The sequence below is a fragment of the Lucilia sericata genome, unplaced genomic scaffold (assembly GCF_015586225.1).
Source record: "Lucilia sericata isolate MDLA Ls3-8-SP2 unplaced genomic scaffold, ASM1558622v1 Contig000002F_arrow, whole genome shotgun sequence".
Classification (NCBI taxonomy): domain Eukaryota; kingdom Metazoa; phylum Arthropoda; class Insecta; order Diptera; family Calliphoridae; genus Lucilia; species Lucilia sericata.
This window is the reverse complement of record NW_023994043.1, coordinates 1,782,753-1,804,921: the sequence shown is the minus strand read 5'-3', so window position 1 is coordinate 1,804,921 and position 22,169 is coordinate 1,782,753. Positions and strand designations below refer to the sequence as shown.

The 22,169-nt window shown below is 30.0% G+C and overlaps 3 protein-coding genes across 7 annotated transcripts in view; 1 reads left to right on the top strand and 2 right to left on the bottom strand.

The window, feature by feature from the left end:
- Positions 1-6,267: 6,267 nt before the first annotated feature.
- The window catches only part of LOC119611863 (protein spinster), a 45,485-nt gene continuing 29,583 nt past the window's right edge, over positions 6,268-22,169 (bottom strand). For 2 of the 4 annotated variants that reach the window (XM_037967800.1, XM_037967732.1), the window contains exons 5-8: positions 10,775-10,873; positions 8,496-8,693; positions 8,229-8,370; positions 6,268-7,063 (exon numbers count right to left, since the gene is read on the bottom strand). In XM_037967800.1, the coding sequence (XP_037823728.1) occupies positions 7,011-7,063; positions 8,229-8,370; positions 8,496-8,693; positions 10,775-10,873 (492 nt within the window). In that variant the 3' untranslated portion in view covers positions 6,268-7,010. Of the gene's footprint in view, positions 7,064-7,983; positions 8,132-8,228; positions 8,371-8,495; positions 8,694-10,774; positions 10,874-22,169 lie in introns of those variants that run through there. The other 2 variants (XM_037967665.1, XM_037967606.1) reach the window with 1 other exon arrangement.
- On the top strand, positions 13,280-14,426 carry LOC119612290. Its single transcript, XM_037968080.1, has 2 exons — positions 13,280-13,991; positions 14,054-14,426. The coding sequence occupies exons 1-2, from the start codon at positions 13,559-13,561 to the stop codon at positions 14,353-14,355; spliced, it is 735 nt and encodes a 244-aa protein (XP_037824008.1). The 5' UTR covers positions 13,280-13,558; the 3' UTR covers positions 14,356-14,426.
- LOC119612133 lies at positions 16,279-22,157 on the bottom strand. Of its 2 annotated transcripts, XM_037967978.1 has the most exons (5): positions 17,739-22,157; positions 17,581-17,683; positions 17,465-17,517; positions 17,259-17,406; positions 16,279-17,194 (listed from the first exon to the last, which is right to left on the bottom strand). In XM_037967978.1, exons 1-5 carry the CDS (start codon positions 17,958-17,960, stop codon positions 16,536-16,538), a joined length of 1,185 nt encoding a protein of 394 aa, XP_037823906.1. In that variant the 5' UTR covers positions 17,961-22,157; the 3' UTR covers positions 16,279-16,535. The 2 variants fall into 2 exon arrangements, with proteins under 2 accessions (XP_037823906.1, XP_037823829.1); XM_037967901.1 differs by having other exon boundaries at positions 16,285-17,194; positions 17,465-17,683; positions 17,739-21,845.

Below are 22,169 nucleotides of genomic sequence, written 5' to 3'. Positions count from 1 at the left end.
TTTAACACTTACAGAGTCTCAAATATGTATTCGAATTTAGGTATACCACAAAAAGAAACCAAATTTAATAATATTTTTTGCGTTCAAAATAAGTTAATTTTACCTTAGGAAAATATGAACAATTTGGGGAATTTTATATAGCTTAATGAAAATTGACACTTAGCATAATTAGTAAGGGATTAACCATTTTGTCATAAGTTTTACTTTATTCATAAGTACTTAGTTAATATATGTTTATACACTGTTATACGTTTTATCTCAAAATCGCTCAATTACCCAATGTCTGTCTATCCATAATTTCAGATAGTATCACAGGTCATATTTATTATAAGAACTCGAAACAATTGGTAGAGAATCAACATATTTACAGTAATATTCCCACCAAATTTTATTAAAATCAGACTTTATCTTTAAATAAATATTTATTAGCATTTTTTGAATTTTCAAAACAGTAAAAACACTATGGAATACATACATTCATACATTAATATTGGAAACAAATTAAAGCCGGTTGTCTTTATTAGAGCTAGTTTAAGTCGTAGTCTAATTTCAATAAAATTTAGTGGAAATATTATCCTGATTTTATAGATTATGTCCACTAATTTTTTTCAAAATATATTCATTATTATGATCTGTGAAACAGAATTTCGTATAGAGGGACATTTGACTATGGGCCAGATAGTTAAGCTGTGATAATGAATGTAACAGAAATTTATAATGTATCTATAGATAATACTATCCATAAACAAAAACAATTAAATACAAATCAATAATATTTTTTTCGACAAATTATAAATTAAATCAATAATCTCAACAATATCCACGTTGGTTTGAATACGACCCGCTATTGAAAATTTATCTTGTATGAGACGCGCATTCTATGTAATAAATATTCTTTGCTACAATCTAAAAGTTCTGCACGAACAGGATTGGAATAGTCAACCATTGCAACATGCGAATAGCAATCTCAGCATACAATATCCCATGCATTTAATTTTGCTAAACTTGCAAAATTTGCTTTAATTAAAAACAAAACAAAAGAATAATACTATAAACAAAAAACAATAACCCAGTTTAAATGTGACAAAATTCACTTTAAACAAAAACAAATAGAACAAGTAAGAATAAATAGTCGGGCATGGCCGGCCATATGATACCCTATAACAGTAATTATGTTAAAAATGTGGAAAAAATTTAAAATAAATAAAGCATAAATTTTGATTTTTACCTTAATCTCGGGGGAGTTTCCCCGTTTTTCCTACCGATCGCGTCCCTGGTCGGCAGATATTGGGTGGTGATGGACTAACTGTCCTCTCCACCACCTGGGAATATAATATTCCCTGCGGACCAAAAAAAGCTGGAATAGAAACAAACATGGAAAATAAAAATAACAAGATAAAAGTTACGGCGCAGGGCTTAAATAGCCCAGTACCGGCGGCAAGTTTTGATCCACTCGAGAGTCACGTGTCCTCGTCATCCTGCAATCGTGAAGGATGAAGTATAGCAAATGGTGTAATGGTATAAGCCTAGCTAATACTAAGAAAAAAATTTCTGGAGCACAGAGGAGAAAGTTGAAAAAGATGCTTCAGGAAATAATAGTTAGTCAACCCACGACACTCCAAAGGAAAAATCGGACTCTTTCATAAGATCTGAGGCAAAGAGGATCAGATCTCCCGAGGAGTTGACAACTGAGAATAAACCTAAGAAGAAAAAGAGCTCGCCGTAATCGAATACACAGTCGAAGCCAAGCCATACTTCACTCAAAGGAACCTTAAGTCAGAATCCTGCGAGTAAGGTTGACATCGACAAGCCAGAAGCCGGCCTCCAACGGACAAAATTCCAATAGACCAACAGTGTAAAATAGAAGACCTGGTAAACGATAAGATAGTGGACCACACAATCGCTTTAAAGAGCGTGAGCTGCGAGTTCAGCATGGGCGTGATGTAGACGAGGTTGGCATCTCACCAATGTGTCAGCACCCTAAAGAACTTAGTGGAAAGTATCCCTGTGACGGCGCTATGCTAGGACTGACAAAGAAGAGCGAGCTTCCGGTGCTCTTAAAGTCCACTGTCTACATAAAAGGATGGGGCAGTAAACTGGCTAATGAACGTATACTGGAAATTCTTGGTGGAAACTAAAACACTTAAAGCGGTACCCAAAGCATCATTAGCAAGTACTGGTAATTTTAGGGAGTCATATCCTAAAAGCGAGAAGGAAATCACTCACTCGCCAGAAGACACAACAGCAGTGCTTTCCAAAATTGGGAAGGTGTCGATTAAAAATACTGCTATTCATATGCCTAATAAAGACACCGCAGTGCCATCCATAGTACCCACTGCATTAATCGCTGGAAGACAGTTTAATGGATGACCATGATTAAGGTTATCCAAATAAACCTCCATCGAAGCGAGACGGCTAATAACGCTCTGATGGCTAAAATTAACACAGGAAAGATACATATAGCTTTAATGCAGGAACCTTGGACGATTCTCAACAAGGTTTCTGTATTAAATCACGTAAATTTAAAACTTTTCTACGCTGATACAGGATCTCGCCCGAGAAGGAAAAATAAGAAAATTTGCGATAGGTTGTGATGCCAACTCCCACGTAGCTTGGGGTAGTACAAGAACCAATCGCAGAGGACAAGCCCGCATGGATTTCCTTAATACTAAAGACTTGATCACATTGAACTTAGGTAATAAAGCTACCTTCGTCAATAAAATTAGAGAAGAAGTACTATTAGTTCAGAAGAGCTTATAAACGAAATTCAGGATTGGAGAATTTCGGACGAGCACTCCTTTCTGACCATCGGTACCTAAGATTCAAAATACTACGGCCACCACCAAAGCCGATAAAGTTTCGGAATAAGTCTAAAACTAATTGGACAATGTTCGGTACCTTACTAAAGAGCCGTTTATGTCAGGACACTTTTCAATGTCGAAATAAAGAAGACATATGTAGATGCCAAAATAAAAATGCTCACAAGTGCCTTGGTCAAATAGTGTGTCAAACTATTTAACCAGGCACGGCGTAAAAAGACCGCAGTATATATATACAGTACGAGTATCGTAGTAAACTTGGTGAATTTAAGAAAATTGTTCGAAAAGCCAAACGAGACTTCTGGAGACTTTTCAAACATTTTCAAAACTCAAGTCAACCCGAATCTATGGTCAAGTACACGAGCAAGAGACTGGAGGATATGTAGGAGATAATGAAACTCCTAATGGACTCTCATTTCCCACCCGGTATATCGAATAACATAGATGAACCGATATTGAAGGAAGGGGAGGCTAACACGGAAATAGTTATTACATCTGACACGGTTAAGGGGGCAATCAAGAGCTTTGCTCCCTATAAAGCTGCAGGGCCAGATGGCATCTTCCCGGCACTTTTGCAGATCGAGGCGGGACTGGTTTCCGTACATCTGTCTCAGATATTCACTGCAAACTGGCCAAAAGCAGTTATAGGACAGTGTATAATGGACACATTGGAAGGTTATACACAATCATCGGATGTCCCTGATTGCATACCAGACACAGAATACGTCGGAAATATTGAAACACTGATCCCAGATAGAATGTCTTGGTCAAGCGGAACATTAGAGCAAATTCCAGTAGGAATCCGTTGTTACACGAATGGCTCTAAATTGGGGGACAAAGTGGCTCTGAGGTTTACCTAATCATAACACAAGCTTCCAGGCAGAAGTCCGAGCAATAACGGAATGTGTAAATTGGATTATAATAAATATGGCGCCCATAGGGCTTAATATATTTACCGACAGCAGAAGGCAATTAGGGCGATATCTAAGACCGTATTGGATTGTAAGAAAGCTTTAACTGAATATTCTCCGAGAGGTAAGGTTTCATCATATGGGTACCGGGCTACTCGGAAGTAGTTGGTAACGAAAGGGCGGATGTAATAGTTTTAAAGTGAAGGGAGCTCGAGGTAGTTAATCTGAAAACGCAAAACCTTTCGACGCAACAAAAGCTGAATTAAAACTATGGGTGAGAGAATCCTATAAGGCTTCTTGGAATAACGAAACGCTGGGCAGAACCACAAAGATCCTATAGGGTGACCCTGATGAGAGCAAGTCGAGAAATCTCCTCAAAATGAGCAAGTCTGAGGTTAGTATGATGGTAAGTATTCTGAGTGGACACACAGGATTACGAGCACTTCTATACAAAATTGGACGTGCATGATAATGAGCGCACAACTGGCCCGAGGACAGTGAAACTCTGGAGCACTTTATTTGCCACTGTCAGGCATTCGTCGAAGTTAGATCCAAGTATCTTGGAAGTGATGTTATTCCGGAAATAACATTCCTGACTAACACTGATTGGAAAATTCTTAGGAATTTCGTCAAGGAAACTGAGTTTCTGAACACTGAAAAATAATTCATTCAGTGAACTTTTTTTCATGATAATGGGCGCACAACAGACCCGATAGTGGCCGAGGTGTATTTCTTCGGATTTGATGTATTATACATCCTCCTATCAACCTAACCTAATAATTTTTTTCTAAACGCTACGTTTTTGAACAATATTTTTTTGACTCATTTGAATAGGTTCATCATCTTTAATTGTCAAAAAAAAAAAAAAAAAAAAAAAACAACAACAAAATGCATTTTTCATAAAAAGTTTTTATTTTTATAAACATTTTTACAGGGATTTAGAAAAGATTTCGTAAGAAACATATCCGCCGTTACTTGATAAACATTTTTAAATTCGAGGTGATAAAGAGTTAAGATTCTATCAGCCTAATTTTTTGCATGACATAGTCTAACAATCCAAAGAACAATTCTGGAGGGAGGCGGCTTGTCGAACAAAATTGTGTTTCCTTCATACAAGCTTGGAGCTTGAGATGTAATATACATCCCGTCCCATCATGTAATTTGAAAATAAAAACAATTTCAAGTTATATTTCACTTTATAAAGCGTTTTATTTTTTTTATTCATAAAAATAAAACGAAAAACTTTTAAGGAGATTAATATAGCTAAATATTACCATAATCTTGTATTTTTTTCTAAATATATACTTATGTACTAGTATGTAGTATTATAATTATTTTATATTGGTAGTGATTTCATGGATTTAATAAATTTCATTCTTTCTTAATTTTAAACATTCTAATTTTTTACAAATTTCCGAAAATAGTCTACAGTCTTTTTTGTTTTCATCATTCAATTTCACGCAAGCCAATTGACCAATTTTTAATAAACGTTAATAAATAAAATTTAAAAAACTTTTTATGCACGAATAATACATTAGAAAAGAAACAAGGCAATTTAATATTAAATGATCTTAAAACTAATGACTTTTTATGTGCAAATGTATTATTAAATCAATTAAAATAAATTAAAACAAAATTTAGTGCTAAAAAGACTATTTTCAAATTGGCGTTATCATAATCGTATAAGTTTTCGTAATGAAAATAAAGTTCGAAATTCATTTTCTTTCATAAATATTTGCTTCGAAATTTCTAATCGAATTGAAAACTTATTCGTTTACAAATACAGTAATCCGCCATCTAGCATAAGTATGAGCAGTATAACAATTATTTTTGTTTCTGTAATAAATTGCTTTAGTTTATTGTTTTATTTTGTTATTTATATTTTATTCCATTTTCTTAACTTAATATGAACTAACTACTTGATTTATACAAATAAAAAAATCTATACTAAATAATTCAGTTTTCTTGTAAAACAAATATAATTAATCTTGTATTTAGGTATATTTCTTAATTAAGTGTAAAATAGATTATGAATGATGGTAAATCGGTGATTGTGTTGGTTGGTGGTTATGGGATATGTGCCTAGCGGTTATTGATGAAGTGCATTAAAGTTTAAAATATAAGCAAATAAAAACCTTAAAACTTAAAGGGATTAACCTTTCCTAACTATTTTAAATATGTACAAATATTTTTACAACACCGTTTTAAAATGTAATTCGAAAAGAAGTAAATAAATAAAACAAATTAAAACAAAATCAAAACTTTAAATTAAAAATGTTTACAAAAATTTATTTATTATCCAATAAACCCAATGGGATTTCACATTAAAACTATATAACAAGTTCTCTTTCATGGAATAGAAGAAGTTCGAAAATACATTTTCTGTATATTTATATTTCAAACAAATCCAGTTTATTTGAAAATAACTCATCAGCCTTAATTTTTTCATTAATAAATTCAATTAGTATTTTTTCCATTTTGCATTTTTCATTTCAAAATTATAATTTTCTGAATAATACACAATAAAAACGGCTGTATCTGTGTTATCTGGCAAATATTTATAATTAATACTAACAGATTTTTTCTCTTACTCCAACTATGACTATTAGACATAATAAAAATAATAATAAGAAAAAATATAGCAAGAAGATTTGTAAAATAACAATAAAAAATACTATTAATTAAAATTAGAATAGTAAAAAATAATTAAATTAAATTGAGATAAATTAAAATTAGAAATGTGTGGAGATATATGATGATGATGATGCGGGGGTAGGTAGAGTAAGGTAGGTATTTCTATTCATTCATTTAGTTCTTACGCTTTTTCTTCCTAACAATAGGTTTTTGTTGCATTTTAGGAACAGGCACCGGAGGCACACTCGAACATTCTGTGTTTTTTTAACTTTATCTACCAGTTAAAGCTCATTATGTTGTGTCTAATCAATATAGGATTTCATAACGATTTCATGTGATTACTTAATAATTTACAATACAAATTCAGATGTGTTTAAGTATCCCATTTGATGATGCAGCACAAGATGAGTAGAAAAAAAGTATGTTAAAACAATGAAATTTTAACTTAATCCATAATTAATGATTTTGATTTGTTTTTGTTTGTTTTGTTATCGTTATATGTTTGTATATATATAATTATATAATATTTTCATCAGTCGAAATCAATATTCCAGCATACATTCTACCATTCAAATGTACACTTGAAAATGATCAAATTCTTTGTTTTGAATTCTTATTCAAAATTGGTTTGTTGTCAAACTGAAATTTATGAAATTTCATTGATGTCAACAGGAGTAACTGGCACAGCTTGATGACCTTCTGTAATGATAAAGAAAAATAATAAATTTAATTTGTATTTTTTGATTTAAACTTCTAAAGAAATAATTGAAAACAACAACATGCTTTTTTAGTAAAAAAAAAGTTATAGCAACAATTTTTTAAAGGTTTAACTGGGTGTATAATAACTAACACAAAAAAAGTTATGAAATTTCGACAAAGACGGAAATTGAATAGTGCTTTAATGATTGAACCATCCTTTTACCTATCTTCTTTTTTCTTTCTAGTTTTTCTTGCAGGGTTTTTGTTTCTCTGTTTTTAAATCTCCTGTTTTTGAAGGAAATCACAATGGACTTTATGGTCTCCGAGTGGATATGCATCTTTTTATGGCGCATAACCCTTCTAAATCTAAACCTAATTATTAAACCAAAAATTTTTTGTCTCAACCTTTTAAATATTAGAAAATTTAAGCTTGTTTCAAGAAAATTTGGACCGTAACTAGTGTAACGTTTTGAATTTAAAGTCAAGTTCTAACTTTTTTTAAAAAATATAAGTAGATATATGAAATATTTGTTTTTTGAGACCGAATATTTGTCTTCAATAAGTGCAGTTTCAAAAAAATAGAATAAAAATCATAAAATAAAACTCAATAACCCATATAAGAATATGATCTACGTTTTTCTTTATTTTAAATATACAATCTAAACTGTTACTTTCGGTCCTTGCAAAAAAACTAAACTTTGTTTTAAATGCCTCTCCCTAATCTCAAATATTAATAAAGCAATCAATCTTTAACAATTTTACATTAGCTAATAAATTAAATAGTTAAACAAACAGGTTTTTTGTTAAAATTTTGTTAGTGTATTAATACAAATGGCTTTAAGTATCCCTAAAATAAAAATAATAAACATTTTGGGGATAAAAATGAAACAACAACTTTTGAACATTTTCAATCAGAAGCAAAATAACCCACCTAAAGGTTTTTTTTTATATATTTTTGAAAAACTTCTAAAATCTATTAAATTTCAGTTTTCTCTGAACAAGATGATGAATCGTCCGATTCAATTTTATTTGTATCATTAACAATACTAATCTTTTTCAATTCGAAAACTAAAGAAAAGATAAAATTAAACCATTTTTAAATTAATTTTAAATTGAAACTCAAAAAATCAAAGAATAGCTAAAGAATTTTAAATTATAAACTTACCACGAATAGCTTGACTAGCTTTGTTCTTATCCTTAATAATAAAGGCGGCAGTTATGAGGAAGAAAATACCACCAATAACCTCAACGAAACTGGTTGAGAAAAGAGAATATTGTAAAGCTTCGAATTTGATTAAATCAGTATCCTGCAAAAAGAAATTAAAAGATGAAATATTAAATGCCTTTTTTAAGCAAGGTTTTGAAACAAAATTTAGATTTCTAAATTTGTTTCTCTGCCCTTTTGTGATCATCAAATGTCTTTGTTTCTTACCTCTGTTAAAGCCAAATTTTGTGACTGCATTGACAGTGTTGTTGAGGGCACAATTAATGTTGATGCTTCTGTTGTCGTTGTTGTTGAATTGAAAACTTCACCCAATGTTAAAGACAAACTTTCTAAGCTACCACTGCTTACTAATTCCGAGGCTCTGTGGGCAGTTGTGCGTAAATGTTTTTTAATTGCTTCAGAAAGCTAAAAATATAATAATAAGTATAAATAATATTTAATTAAAAAGTTCAATACATGTTAAGATTTTTTGTGGACTATTCCTCTAAATGCGAACGATCATTTCTTTATTTTATATTAAAAACAACAAACAAGTTACAATCAATTTATTGCTTTAATATAAAATAAGAAAGAACATGTTTGTTTGCATTAAGTAGATCAGGCACTTAATTTTTTTCGTTCAGTTACTACAAGACTGGCATAACTCCAAATTACGGTATTTTGCATTTTTGGCGATCTTTATAAAGCACAAAAACTTTGGTTGTTGTTTTTTAACAGCTAAAACTATACAATGATTAGGTTCTTCAGCATCGATGACCAAATCTAATTTGATATGTTCATAAATCCATTGGACAAAGTAAAGTAAAATTGGCTAAAAAGTTTAATATATATAATCAAGCTGAACGGGACGGTATAATAAGCATCCGAAAGTAGTTTTGTTAGAAGTATTTATGTTTTCCGCTGCAGGTTTTCTTCTTTGTATGGTATTCATGCGGTATCTTGCGACTGAAGAATTGATGGCGTGTCTATGAATATCGTTAAAAGCTGTCGAATATTTCTTTCATCCGGGGAGTATCCAACTGTGTGTTGTTAAAGTTGGAATGACTTCTCTGGTGACATTATAGTAGGAACTGTTTAGCCAGCATGACGTTGTGTTTCATGACAGTTGACCTTTGTTTCCTCGTGTAGGTCATTTTCCGACGTAAATTGAAAGCAGCATTTTTGCAGGTTTGAATGCTTCCCCACTGGGTAATGTGACCCCACTGGAGTAGCATAATTAACCACTAATCTAAGAATCGTTTTATATTTAGCTAACAAAATTTCTTTATCCATTCCCCAAGTGTTGCCGCCTAGCGCTTTGAGAACCTTGTTTCTATTTCGCAATTTGTGCGTGATTTCAGAAGCATGAACTGAGGAATAAATAGGCTGTCAAATGTAAACCCTATAGATTTTTGAGTATTGCACGGTCGGAATTTAGGCTCCATTGACCACGACGTTAAAAGCTAGATTTACTCCCTTCGTGTAGATGGCAAAGAGTGTTGCTAATAACATCAATGGTGATAGTTGCAGGCAGTGATGCCAAGTGTAGGGATTTTTCCCTTTTTGTAGGGATTTTTTTCAAAAATTTCACGTGTAGGGAAAAAGGGAAAGATTTCTTACTATTGTCAAATTGTAGGGATTTTTCAATTTCATAGTTTTTAACAACTAAAAATATACCCTTTCATGTATTAAACTTTAAAATTAAAAATGAAATCAGTTTTAAGTGTATCGTTAGTAAAAATTCCGCTTGTAATTTCTACAATATATGTACCTACATATCGCTACAAGACTGGCATAATCCAAAATTCGGGTTTCTTGAACTGAGGTCTACAAAACATGCGACATACTAAAATCTTTCATATAGATTTAATGTTCTGAACATTTATAAAAGTAAACCGCAAAAAGAAAACGCAAAAGTAAACGCGAAAGTAAACCTTAAAAAACATAAAATAAATTTTTAACATCGAATCGTGATACTGCCATAAATCTATCAATTGTCTTGTTTTTTTTAATCTTAACTGAAGAGTCAGGCTTGGAAGATTTGTATTATGTAAAATTAACAGAAAAAAAATTTAAATTCTAGAAATTTCATTCCTAAAAATTAAAAAAAAAAAATACATATATATGTATATATGTACATATATTATAAAACGGAGCTAATATTTTAGTTTTTTATGTTATTTTTGTATTTTTTTAAGATAAACTTGGAAAAAAGTAGTGTAGGGAAAAATGTAGGGAAAATAAAAAGTGGGTGTAGGGAAAAAAGGGATTTTTTCTCATAAGTGTAGGGATTTCTGAAAAAAATCTCCTGGCATCACTGGTTGCAGGTTAGGTGCAGTGAAAGACTGATATAGTTCATCGTGATACCATTTACCAGAACGCAGAGTTTATCAATGTTGTTTACTTTTACAGGGTTTCTTTTTAGAAACTATCTTTCTTAAGTTATGCCATTCTTCAAGTAAATAAGCGATATGTAAAGCCGTGTAATAAAAACATTTCAAACTTACCACTCCAACCAAGTACGGACTACCAGCGTCACCCAACGCATGTGATATTAAGATTTGGAATGCTTCAGCTGTTGATCTGCGTGTTGGAACAACCACATACTAAAAAAACACAAAAATTTATAACAAAATTGAATTAGTTTCATTTTTAAAATTCTACAAGTTGACAACATTTAACTACTGTGCACAGAATAAACTAAATAAAAAAAGCTTTAGAACATTTTCTTAAACATGCACCCATATTAAGCAAGCAACAAATAAACTAGAATATATTAGTACAAAAAGCATTAAAGAGATGGAGCCACTTAAGCATAATAACACAAGATGACAAACATAAAAGGTAAAAGCACAACACATCTGTTAAACTGGAACACTCGGTCTAATAGATTCTGTTGCCAGAATAACAGTAAAGATAAATATAAACAAAAAAACAATAATAAAATAATAAAGAGAGAAAGAGAGCGCAACAACTGTTACCACAAAATTTACCATTACTTTTTCTTTACGGTACTTAGAACACTCCTCGAGTGTACACGCCGACGAAGTACTAAAAATATATTCTGCTTGTTATTTTTATTATAGCATACGTTTAGGCATTTATACGAATTATGGCCAATTGTTGTTGTGTTGTTTCTGCTTTTTTTTTCTAAAGGTAAGTTCACATTTATGAAATATTTGACGATTTTTAACAAATATTTCTTTGCACTAATGTGAACAACAAATATTTTTGATTATTAAACACAAAAACAGCTGATTTGTAACAAACAAAATTGTTTGGCGGTGATCAAATATGTTATTAATGTGAACATAATGTGAACACCATGCATAAAATATTTTCATCGATTTTCAGCAAATAATTGTTTGGTCTTGCAAGTGAAATGTAAGAACAAACAGCATTAAATAACAGCTGTTATGAGTTATTTTGGCTAAAAAATGAGTGTTGTCTAGTAAATAAATAAAAACTGAAAATTTTTCCTATAATAATTATTGGATTTGAAAAATTTATTTTTTAATGTTTAAAAAAGTATATATATATATATATGTATATATATATATTTATATATATATTTGGTATAAATCTAGCGTTCTAATTCAGATGATTTTAAAACATACCACATAATAGTAACATAACAAAGGCAAAAAAACTCTTCGCTCTATTAGGGTCCGGGAGTTACGGGCCTCCAAAGTTTTGATATATAATCGGATATATCTCGATTACTGATTAAACGATATGGTCGATATGGCTGTCAGTGGAAAGGTCTCTGAAATACCTTTCAATTGATGTATAGTATGGCATATATCATTAACCCATTGAGAGCCAAGTTCAAATTTTATGTTTTTTCTTTTGACTTTTTTACAAAAGTAACGTTATCTCAAATATATATGGATATAAGCGTACCTCATCTCACATTAAATTTTCATATTTATACATACTCTTACATTTTTAGCACATGTATATTTTACACTTTTAGCTAGGGGAAACTTTAAAAACTTTAACTATTTTTAAAAAATGAAAAATTATTTTAAAAAAATCGAGCCATATTTTAGAAAATTCACCAATTTTACCAAAAAGAGAAACATTATTTTAAAAAATCAAGCGTCATAACAAATCCTAGCAATATCACCAAAAAGTGAAAAATTATTTTAAAAAAATTGAGCGATTTTTTTTTAATTTTTAAAATAACCTAATACTAAATAAAAGACATACATTTCTAACTAATTTTATAGAAATAATAAATAATAAATAAACTAAATATTTTCACTTACATACGACAAAAATGTTTAAACTTGCATAACTTTTGCATTTCATGGATTATAGCTCTCAAACATATGTATATCATAGGAAATGTCAAAATATTGTCTACAAAATTTCATGTGAGATGAGGTATTTTTATATCTATATATTTTTTTGTTAAAAAAGTCAAAATTAAAAAAAAAAAAAAATTTGACCCTGGCTCTCAATGGGTTAATGATACATATTATACATCAATGGAAAGCTATTTCAAAGGCATTTCCAATGATACCCATATCGAACATATTGGTAATGTTGATGTTTGCTTAAATATGATTAAAATTTAAATTTTCTAAAAATATTAATTTTCAAACTAACATAACTCTTGCATTTCATGGGTTATAGCTTTCAAACATATATCATAGGAAAGCCCCAAACGTTGTCTACAAAATTTCATGTGAGATGAGGTACCGTTATGTCGATAAATTTATGAGATAACGGCACATCTGTAAAAAAAATTCAAAAGAAAAAACATAAAATTTGACTCTGGCTCTCAATGGGTTAATGATATATATCATTTTATACATCAATGGAAAGTTCTTTCAAAGACCTTTCCAATGATACCCATATCGACCATATCGGTTAATTAGTAATCAAGAATTATCCAATTATATATCAAAACTTTGGAGGTCCATAACTCCCGGCCCCTAAGAGGGTGCAGATTTTTTTTTTCATCTCTGTAGTCAGAAGAAAAAAGACTACCAGGTATTGAAAAAATCTCTTAAAATCAGCTGAATTAGAACGCTTGATGAATTCCTTAAATATATACAACCAATAATATAATATTGTAAAAGCACTTGCAGTTTTTAGCGATTTAATATTTAAATAGCATTGACCACATTAAAATAAAAGTAAACAAGCAGCTGTGCTGACTTTTATTAAAAAAAATTGTGCACAGTTAAATTAAATTAAATAAAAACAAAAAAGAAATACATACTTAAATAAATTTCAAAGGCATTAAAATTTACTTTATGTTGAATTAAAAATCATAGAATATGCAAAATTTTGCAGACATGGATGTTAAAGAACCAGTAGCCAAAAAAGCCCGTACAAAACCAAAATCTTTTAAAGATTGGGAAGAAAATGATATTTTTAAATTAATTTCATTGGTAGAGGCTGAGCCCTGTTTGTGGAACGCCTCAATGGATGGATACCACAATAAAGCCATTCGCGACATTGGCTGGCTAAATATTGCCGATAACTTTGAACCCGCATATTCGGTAGTGGATGTAACCACCAAATGGACAAATTTGCGAATTCAATATAGGGGGTATGCCGCCCGTTCTAAAACAAAGTCAGGACAGGGCACAATGGAAATGCCTAAATGGAAATATTTTAATGCTATGGCTTTCGTAGGCCGAGCCGAGGATCACCAAACACAACCAACAATTTCCAATTTAAATATTGCCCATGGTACCGATAATAATAGTAAGTGTATATTTTAAAAAAATATGTACCTCAATAACAAAAAACTTGTAACTTATATCCAGTTGATAGCGACACCCCCACTACGTCAACACCACCATTATCTACCCCAACAATTACCCGTCGCACACAACCCTCAAATCAACAATCGGCAGCAACACAAATTGCAGAAACAATGCGTGATGCGGTTAATGTAATGAAAGAGCGTAAAGAAAATGCATCAGACCCAAATACGTCTTTCGCTAATTACATTCTAAGCGAGTTAAAAACTTTAAATAGCACAGAAGCTGCGACTGTGAGAAAAAAGGTTACTCTTTTCTTTATTCAATGCCTGGATGAGGAAAAAAATAGTAATAGTAAAAATTAAATAATGTATTATAGTTAATGTTTATATTTCGTTTATTTTTGTTATTAAATTTACATATTTTTGTTATTGTATTTATATGAAACAAACATTGTTGTTATTATATTATAAACTTAAAAATTGTTTATGATTCTTTAATATAATCCATTCTAGTATGTCCTATTGATTTATATATATATATATATATAGTCTATAGTCTAGACCATTGACTAGTCTATAGTCTAGACTATTGACTAGCCTACAGTCTACACTATTGACTAGACTACAGTCTACACTATTGACTAGACTATTGACTAGTCTATAGTCTACACTATAGACTAGTCTATAGTCTAGACTATTGACTATCTATATATATAAAAATGAAAGTGTGTTTGTATGTATGTAAGTTTGTTTGTTTGTTTGTGCTTTATAGACTGCTAAACGGCTGGACCGATTTTCCTGAAATTTTCACAGTTTCTTCCTGTATGTCTGGAAGGAACTATAGGCTACTTTTTATGTTGAAATTTCATGTGGGCGACGTGCCACGCCCATATTAAGAAAATATTAAATTAGTATATCTGAGATAATATAATAGTTAGAGTCTTCAAATTTTGTCGGAGCAACTTTAGTATCAATATAATTATTTAAGACAAAAAGTGGGCGGATTAGCATTAGGGGGCGTGGCACCTCCCATATAAATTTAATACAAAAATTCGTTTATCTTGGAAACTATTATAGTTAGAATATTAAAAATTTGCACGAGTAACTTTAACATCCATGTAAACATTTTGGGAAATAAATTGGCGGACTACCCATGAGGGGATCAGCACCTCCCATATTAATAAAATACAAAAATTGGTTTATCTGGGAAACTAATAGAACTAAATTCTTCAAATTTTGCACTAAGAACTTAAGTATTCATCTGAACATTTTGGAGAAAAAAGAGCGGACTTTCGTCATGGGGGGCTTGGAGGCCCCATATAAATTAAATAGGAAAATTATTATATCTGAGAAACTATTAGAGCTAGAATCTTCAAATTTTAATTGAAGAACTTTTACATTCATGTGAACATTCAGAGAATAACGGGCGGACTTTCAATGGGGGCTTGGCACCTCACATATGAATTAAATACAAAATTTCGCTTATCTGGGAAACTAATAGAACAAGATTCTTCAAATATTGCAAGAAGAACTTTATTATACATATGAACATTTTGGAGAAAAAAAGGGCGGACTTTCATCTGGGGGCTGTGAGTTCCCATGTGAATTAAATAGAAAAATTCGTATATCTGAGAAACTATTAGAGCTAGAATCTTCAAATTCTACATGAAGATCTTTGACATTAATGTGAACATTTAGAGAATAACGGGCGGACTTTCAATGGGGTCTTGGCACCTCCTATATGAATTAAATAAAAAATTTCGTATATCTGGGAAAATATTAGATTTTTTTTTAATTTGTCATCGATTACATCAAAATCTTAATTTACGTTCGGAACAAATGTATCTCTGGAAAACATTACAGTTAGAATCTTCAAAATTATTAAGAAGATTTTTTATTTACATATATTGCTTTTAGGGTAGCAAAGCACACTGGGTATAGCTAGTAGTCTATAATCTAGGCAATTGACTAGTCTAGTCTATAGTCTAGACTATTGATTAGCCTACAGTCTACACTATTGACTAGCCTACAGTCTACACTATTGACTAGTCTATAGTCTAGACTATTGTCTAGTCTATAGTCTAGACTATTGACTATAGTCTATAATCTAGGCAATTGACTAGTCTATAGACTAGATTATTGACAAGTCTATAGATTTGTATTGATATAGTCGAGACTATTGTCTAGTCTAGTTTATAAACTAAACTATAGACTAGACTATATTGTAGACTATAGACTGGACTATAGCCTAGACTATAAGCTAGAATAGTCTGTAGGCTGGACTATAGAATATACTAGTTTATAATGTAGTCTATAGTCTAGACTTTAGACTTGGTTATAGGCTAGACTGGACTGAATCATAGTTTTAATATTATTATTTATTTGATTTTTTCTGTAAACTATTTACAAGTAGAAATTTATAACCGATTTAGAAATTTAAATTAAGAAAATCATATTTTTTTTTATAAATTTTCTTTATTATCGTGGTAATATTAATAACTGAATTAGCTATATAAAAAACCAACAGTCTTTCTGTAGAATTTTTATATATGTTTATATTGAAACGGAACTTCTCCCTCTTCAATAAAATATTGGGAGAATTCTTCTCGAATTACTGAGGTTTCTTGATTAACATATGAGCGGTGTGGTCGGAGGTTTGGTAAATTTTGGTCGATGTCATTCCGCCATTCACCAGGGATTAGAGTGCCATCCTCGGAATAGTGGTCAACCAATTTCGGATTGAAATATACGGTTTTTTTTTGGGTCATCAAAAAATTGTGCAGAGCACAGCAAGCACAAGTTATTGTGCGTACTTTCGTGGGTTCAAGCATTATTGCGCTTCGTAATATTCTAAAACGAGCAGATAGAATTCCGAAAGCATTTTCTATAACCCTTCTCGCTCTTGACAATCTATAATTATAAATTCTTTGTGTTGCCGTTAATGTTCGCAAGCTATAGGGTTTTAACAAGTGTGGTGAGATAGCGAATGCATCATCAGCAACAAGCACATATGGTACCGGAATATTTCTAGATGGAAGTGGTTCAGAAGGTGGCAAATTAAGTTTATTATTGGTCATAGCTTCATTGAAGGAACTTTTGCGAAAAACGCCACCATCTGATATCCGACCATTTGATCCAACATCAATATACAGGAATTTATAAGATGCATCCGAAATCCCCATTAGGACTATGCTATGTGTGCCTTTACAAAATAGCGGATAGGAATTTAAATAAGTCATATTTTATTGTTTAGGAATTCATTTTACCTTTATAATTGTAATAAATACTTCCTGAATGTGCTGGTGCTTTCATAACCACGTGCTTTCCGTCTAAAGCTCCTATGCAATTGGGAAAATTCCACTTATGCAAAAACTCCTCAGATATAGCTTTCCATTCTTCGATGGTTGATGGTGTCTATATTTTGATAATTAAAGAAATTAGTGTATTCCAAATAACCGTCAGTTAATGGTACCTTTAAATATTCCGGCTGAAGTACATTGTAAATTGCATTACAAACTCCTGGAACTATAACCGAGATTGTATTAAACGGTATCCGAAATACAAACTGGAGAGATCTAAAACTCTCACCTGTTGCCAAGTAACGAAGAGTAACCGCTAAACGTTCGGTGGCAGAAATGGGTTCCCGGAATCTTGTAGTCTGCTTCGTTATTAGAGGCTTAACTAGATTTAACTAAGGAAGCTATTAAAAGGTAATTAGGAATTTATATTACAACATAGAAACTTGCCAAATAATCAAAATCTTTTGCCTTCATTCTTAAAAAGTTGTGATACAGTGTTGGAGTTTCCAAGCGAAGCTCTTTCAACAACTTTGCGCAACACCCTTCCTCTTTTCGCCTTCGCACCCACTCACGAACCCATACTCTTTCTTGTTTTTCTTTTTTCCCTTCCAAAAGAATTACTGATACAACACCACAGCATAAAAGAAGAAAAGTATCTTCATTATTCATTTCAAACAAATAAATTTCTGTTTGTTTACTATTTCACTAAACAATTATTTCACACAAATATTTTGTTCAATCTGAACGGGCGGCAAACAAGTTTTTTCTGTTTATATTTTTAGCTATTTGACAGCTGTTTCATGAAACAAAAAACGGCAAATATTTTGTCACAATGTGAACATAAAACCAACTCTGTTTTTATTTCATATGTTTTACAACAAACAAGTGAAAAAATATTTTATGCAAATATTTCATAGGTGTGAACGTACCTTAAGTTTACGTTTTAAACTAAATATGATAACGTGATATAAAAACATTAAACAAATATATTATTGTTTAAGCCCTATTTTCAATAAAATTGTAACTTGAAGTAAACACTAACTATTGATTTTAATTTTTAAAAATTCTTTAATATTAAAGAAGAATTTTAACATTTAGTGTTAACAAAATAATTGTGAAATATCAAAAGCTGCAGTTAGTGATAACTACAAGTTTACGTTTTGTTGAAAATGGTGATTTTTAGTGTGATTTTTTCCATTAAACATTTAAAGTGTTGTTAAATTTAAATATTTTTTTCTAGTATGCTAATTTTTACTGTTAAATTAACAACAACTAAACTTTTAAAACCAGTAGAAAAGATAGTATGAAAAGCACAGAAAACATTTAAATTCAAAAAAGTTATTTGAGAAATGGTGTTGGTTTAAGAGTTGAACAAAAGAAGATATTTTAATATTTGCATGTAAAAATTTACTAGCACTCACGCACGCACGCACTTACACACCCCAAAAAATTGCCCAAAAGGAAGGGTTTTTGTTATTTAAATTAAAAAAACTGTCAGGGGTAAATGTCCATAATTTTATAAATGTTGAGGGAATTGCTTATAATGAGGTTTCCGAGACTTTTATATTTTTCGCATAAATTATAAATTATTTTTATAGAAATTTGAAATGTTGAAAAGATCACTAAATGATATAAAGACGATTGATAAATTAAAAAAATTCATGTCTTTTACATTCAGAAAAACTTTTCCATGGAAAATTTTACGCTTTAAAAAATTTATTACACAGGACAACACATTTTTAACACAGAGACCAAAGTATAATTTAAATTAAGATAAGTCAAGGAAGGGAAAACATTTAAAAGATATTAAGCCCTTATTTTAAAGTCGCCAGATTGGACTTTCAGATGACATAATACATTTCATAAACGAAGTTGTATTCGCGATGTTATAATCTCTCAAATATGACGAAACACGGGATTTTTAAAGATAGAAGGAAGATTCGGATTAAGAACAGCTCATTCCTTTAAAAATGTATACTCTGATCTCTGTGGTTTTTCCAATTTTTGTTGGCCTGTGTTATTTAAAACTCTTGAGTAGTATTAAAATTTATAATCATGTGTTTTCGCAAAAATATGTAAAAAATGTGTTATAATTTGTTGACGTTTAATTGAGGAAAGGGTTATAATAAAATTAGCACTTTAACGTTATTAAAATGTTATTAACAAAATCACCTGTTTTTCTAGATTAACACCCAGAAATTAAAAGAAAATTATAATGAAATTTATTATAATAATGCATTAGTACTAAAATGAAATGCAATCAATCAATTGTGTAATTAAAAATCATTGGTACCTAAGTATATTTTATATAATTCACATCAGACCACTTCTATTTTCATTTAATTGTGTCTATTAAATAGATCAATATATCCTGTTTATGTAATGATTAGATATGTATGATGTATATATATATTTTTAAATAATCTAAAAGAATTACTATTAATTTGTATTGGATTTTGTTGCCAGTTGACAAAAACTAATTAAAAATGAAAAGGAAAATCTGAAAATCATTCAATACCCACGGAAAAAATCGCTCAACATTAGATAATACGTTTAAAATATGTATATGTGTGTATATGTTTTTTAGTTGGCAATTAACATGAATGAGTTAAAAATAATATGAGCGATAAGAAAAATTATCATGAGACGGGGCAAATGCTACGTCAAAATCAGATGTTTTTCATTTTTTCGTTGATAAAATTTCATATTGATAAAATTTGCCAAATAACAATTGATCTTCACACATTTGATGTTGATTGATATTCTAATTCGCAGACAGAAATATGTATATGATTTGCATAAATAAAATGGAGTTTTATTAGAAATTAAAATTGAATTTTCTTGAAATATTTCATCACACACAATGAGAAATTTGTATAGCAAACATGCATTTTTAAAAACAATTTGTTTATTTATAGAAAAACTAAAGAAGAAATGGAAAATTTTTTGTTTAAAACATGAGTATGAATAATAGTCATAAAATTATTATCTTCTTGTGCGTATTTTGACGCAAAACATAAAAATAAAACAGATTGTGGGAAGCAAAAAAAAAAAAAGAAAATAAAAAATGCATTTTTTATTTCAAAATTATACAATCTTTAACTGAAATAATAAAATAAAACTGTATAAATTCCACAGTTATTTTTAATCATTTCTTTATGAATTATTACCCAAACGTTTAAAAATAACCTCCCTCAGCTTAAGGAATTTTTGTTACTTTTTTCAAAATTTGATTAAAATCTGTATTATCAGGGGAGGATGTTACAATAAGGACATTGTTGAAAGGTGTTATATGGGGATAATTTATGTTTACATAATATATTCCTATTATCAGCAAATTTATCATCATTTTAGTTAATAACCTTATTTGCAATGCATGTGTTTACACAAACGAATTGTTACATTTTCGATTTATAAACAAAACATCCCCCTTTAGTATGCCTGTCCTTTTTTTAAATGGGGATAAACATGTTTGGTGTAATATCCCCGGGGATTAATTGAGTACTATTTAGAAGGAAATGAAAAATGTTTAATAAGTATTCGGGCGTCATGTAATAAAAAAACATTACATGTTGAAATATTTTTGATTCAATCGTTGGACAGGGTGTGGTGGTATGTATTTGTCTTAAAAGAATACTCATAAATAAGGAAATAAAACGGAAATAATCTTTTGGGGCTTCGATAAGGGAAGAAGAAAATCTTATTAAAAATAACGATTGCATGACGTAGCATAGAATATAATATGCATAATTATTGCAATTACAAAATATCTTATTAAATTCATACATACATATGTATCTATGTGACCCTCCTCCCATCAAACTTAGGAAAGAGGGTGTGTGCTAAAACCCAGCAAGCATAAATATTAAAGTTGAATGAAATATATTAAATTCTTAAATATGTCGAGTAGTTGTAGTTGTTTCGTTATAGCTTAGCTAGAACTTATGACTGACAGATTATTCAAAGATATGGTTTTCTAAATTTCTTTATTAGTATTAAATAGATTTTGTTAAACCTTCTTTGGTTGGTTTTAATGTAAAGTTATTGAATGAATTCCGGTTTAAACAATTTTAAATTAAATAGAGTTCTTCAAAATCAATTTTTTAAAAATTCACAATTTTAAAATTGAATCCTACCGAATGATAGAGAACACAACTTAATGTTTACTGGGTTACTACATTTACAAGTCTTGTTTGTGGTAGTATTTTGCGATTTTGTGCAACGATATATATTTTTTTTTTTGAAAAACATATTTTATATTTTACAATGTGTATTTGAGAGTGCTTTGTATTTTGGGGTTGTGTGCGGTTTTTCATTTGTAAGTTTAGTGTATGTTTGTGTTAAGTATGTTTCAAAGAGTTTAGTTACATATTTACCAACACCATTTACAAAACAAATAAGAAGAAAAAAAAAAACTTTAAATAATTACATTAACAAAGTTGTACATAAGAAATAAAGAAAACTTATAAAAGTGCTATAAATACAATAAAGAATTTCTACAAACACCAAAATTAACTTGAAAAAATTAAAGAGCAAATATGATTGTAAATTAAAATTATTTAAGATTATGTTAAATTAAGCTTAATGGCATTGCCAAAAAAACTAATAAACTAGCAATATTGAATGAAATTATTCTTCATAAAGAAACTTGAAATACTTCTTTAGCAAATCAAATAAAAATAATTAAGATATTTAATTTAATAAATATTGCTCTTTAAAATTTCGTTCTAAACTACTACACATTAATAAAGTTTTAGCGACAATGTTAATTATAACAGTAAAAAATCATACTTTAAAAAATATATAAATTACAACATTTATGTGTTTAAATTAAGATTATAATAAGAAAAGTGAAAAGAAAAAATCGAAAACAGAAAA

Excerpts from the sequence above, each read along its gene's own strand:
- LOC119612290 (XM_037968080.1), top strand. The coding sequence starts at position 13,559 with ATGCAAAATTTTGCAGACATGGATGTTAAAGAACCAGTAGCCAAAAAA. Across the intron at positions 13,992-14,053 it reads CCATGGTACCGATAATAATA|TTGATAGCGACACCCCCACT; the intron begins GTAAGTGTATAT and ends ACTTATATCCAG.
- LOC119612133 (XM_037967901.1), bottom strand. The coding sequence starts at position 17,960 with ATGAATAATGAAGATACTTTTCTTCTTTTATGCTGTGGTGTTGTATCA. Across the intron at positions 17,684-17,738 it reads CAAAAGATTTTGATTATTTG|TTAAATCTAGTTAAGCCTCT; the intron begins GCAAGTTTCTAT and ends TAGCTTCCTTAG. Across the intron at positions 17,407-17,464 it reads TTCAGCCGGAATATTTAAAG|ACACCATCAACCATCGAAGA; the intron begins GTACCATTAACT and ends ATCAAAATATAG.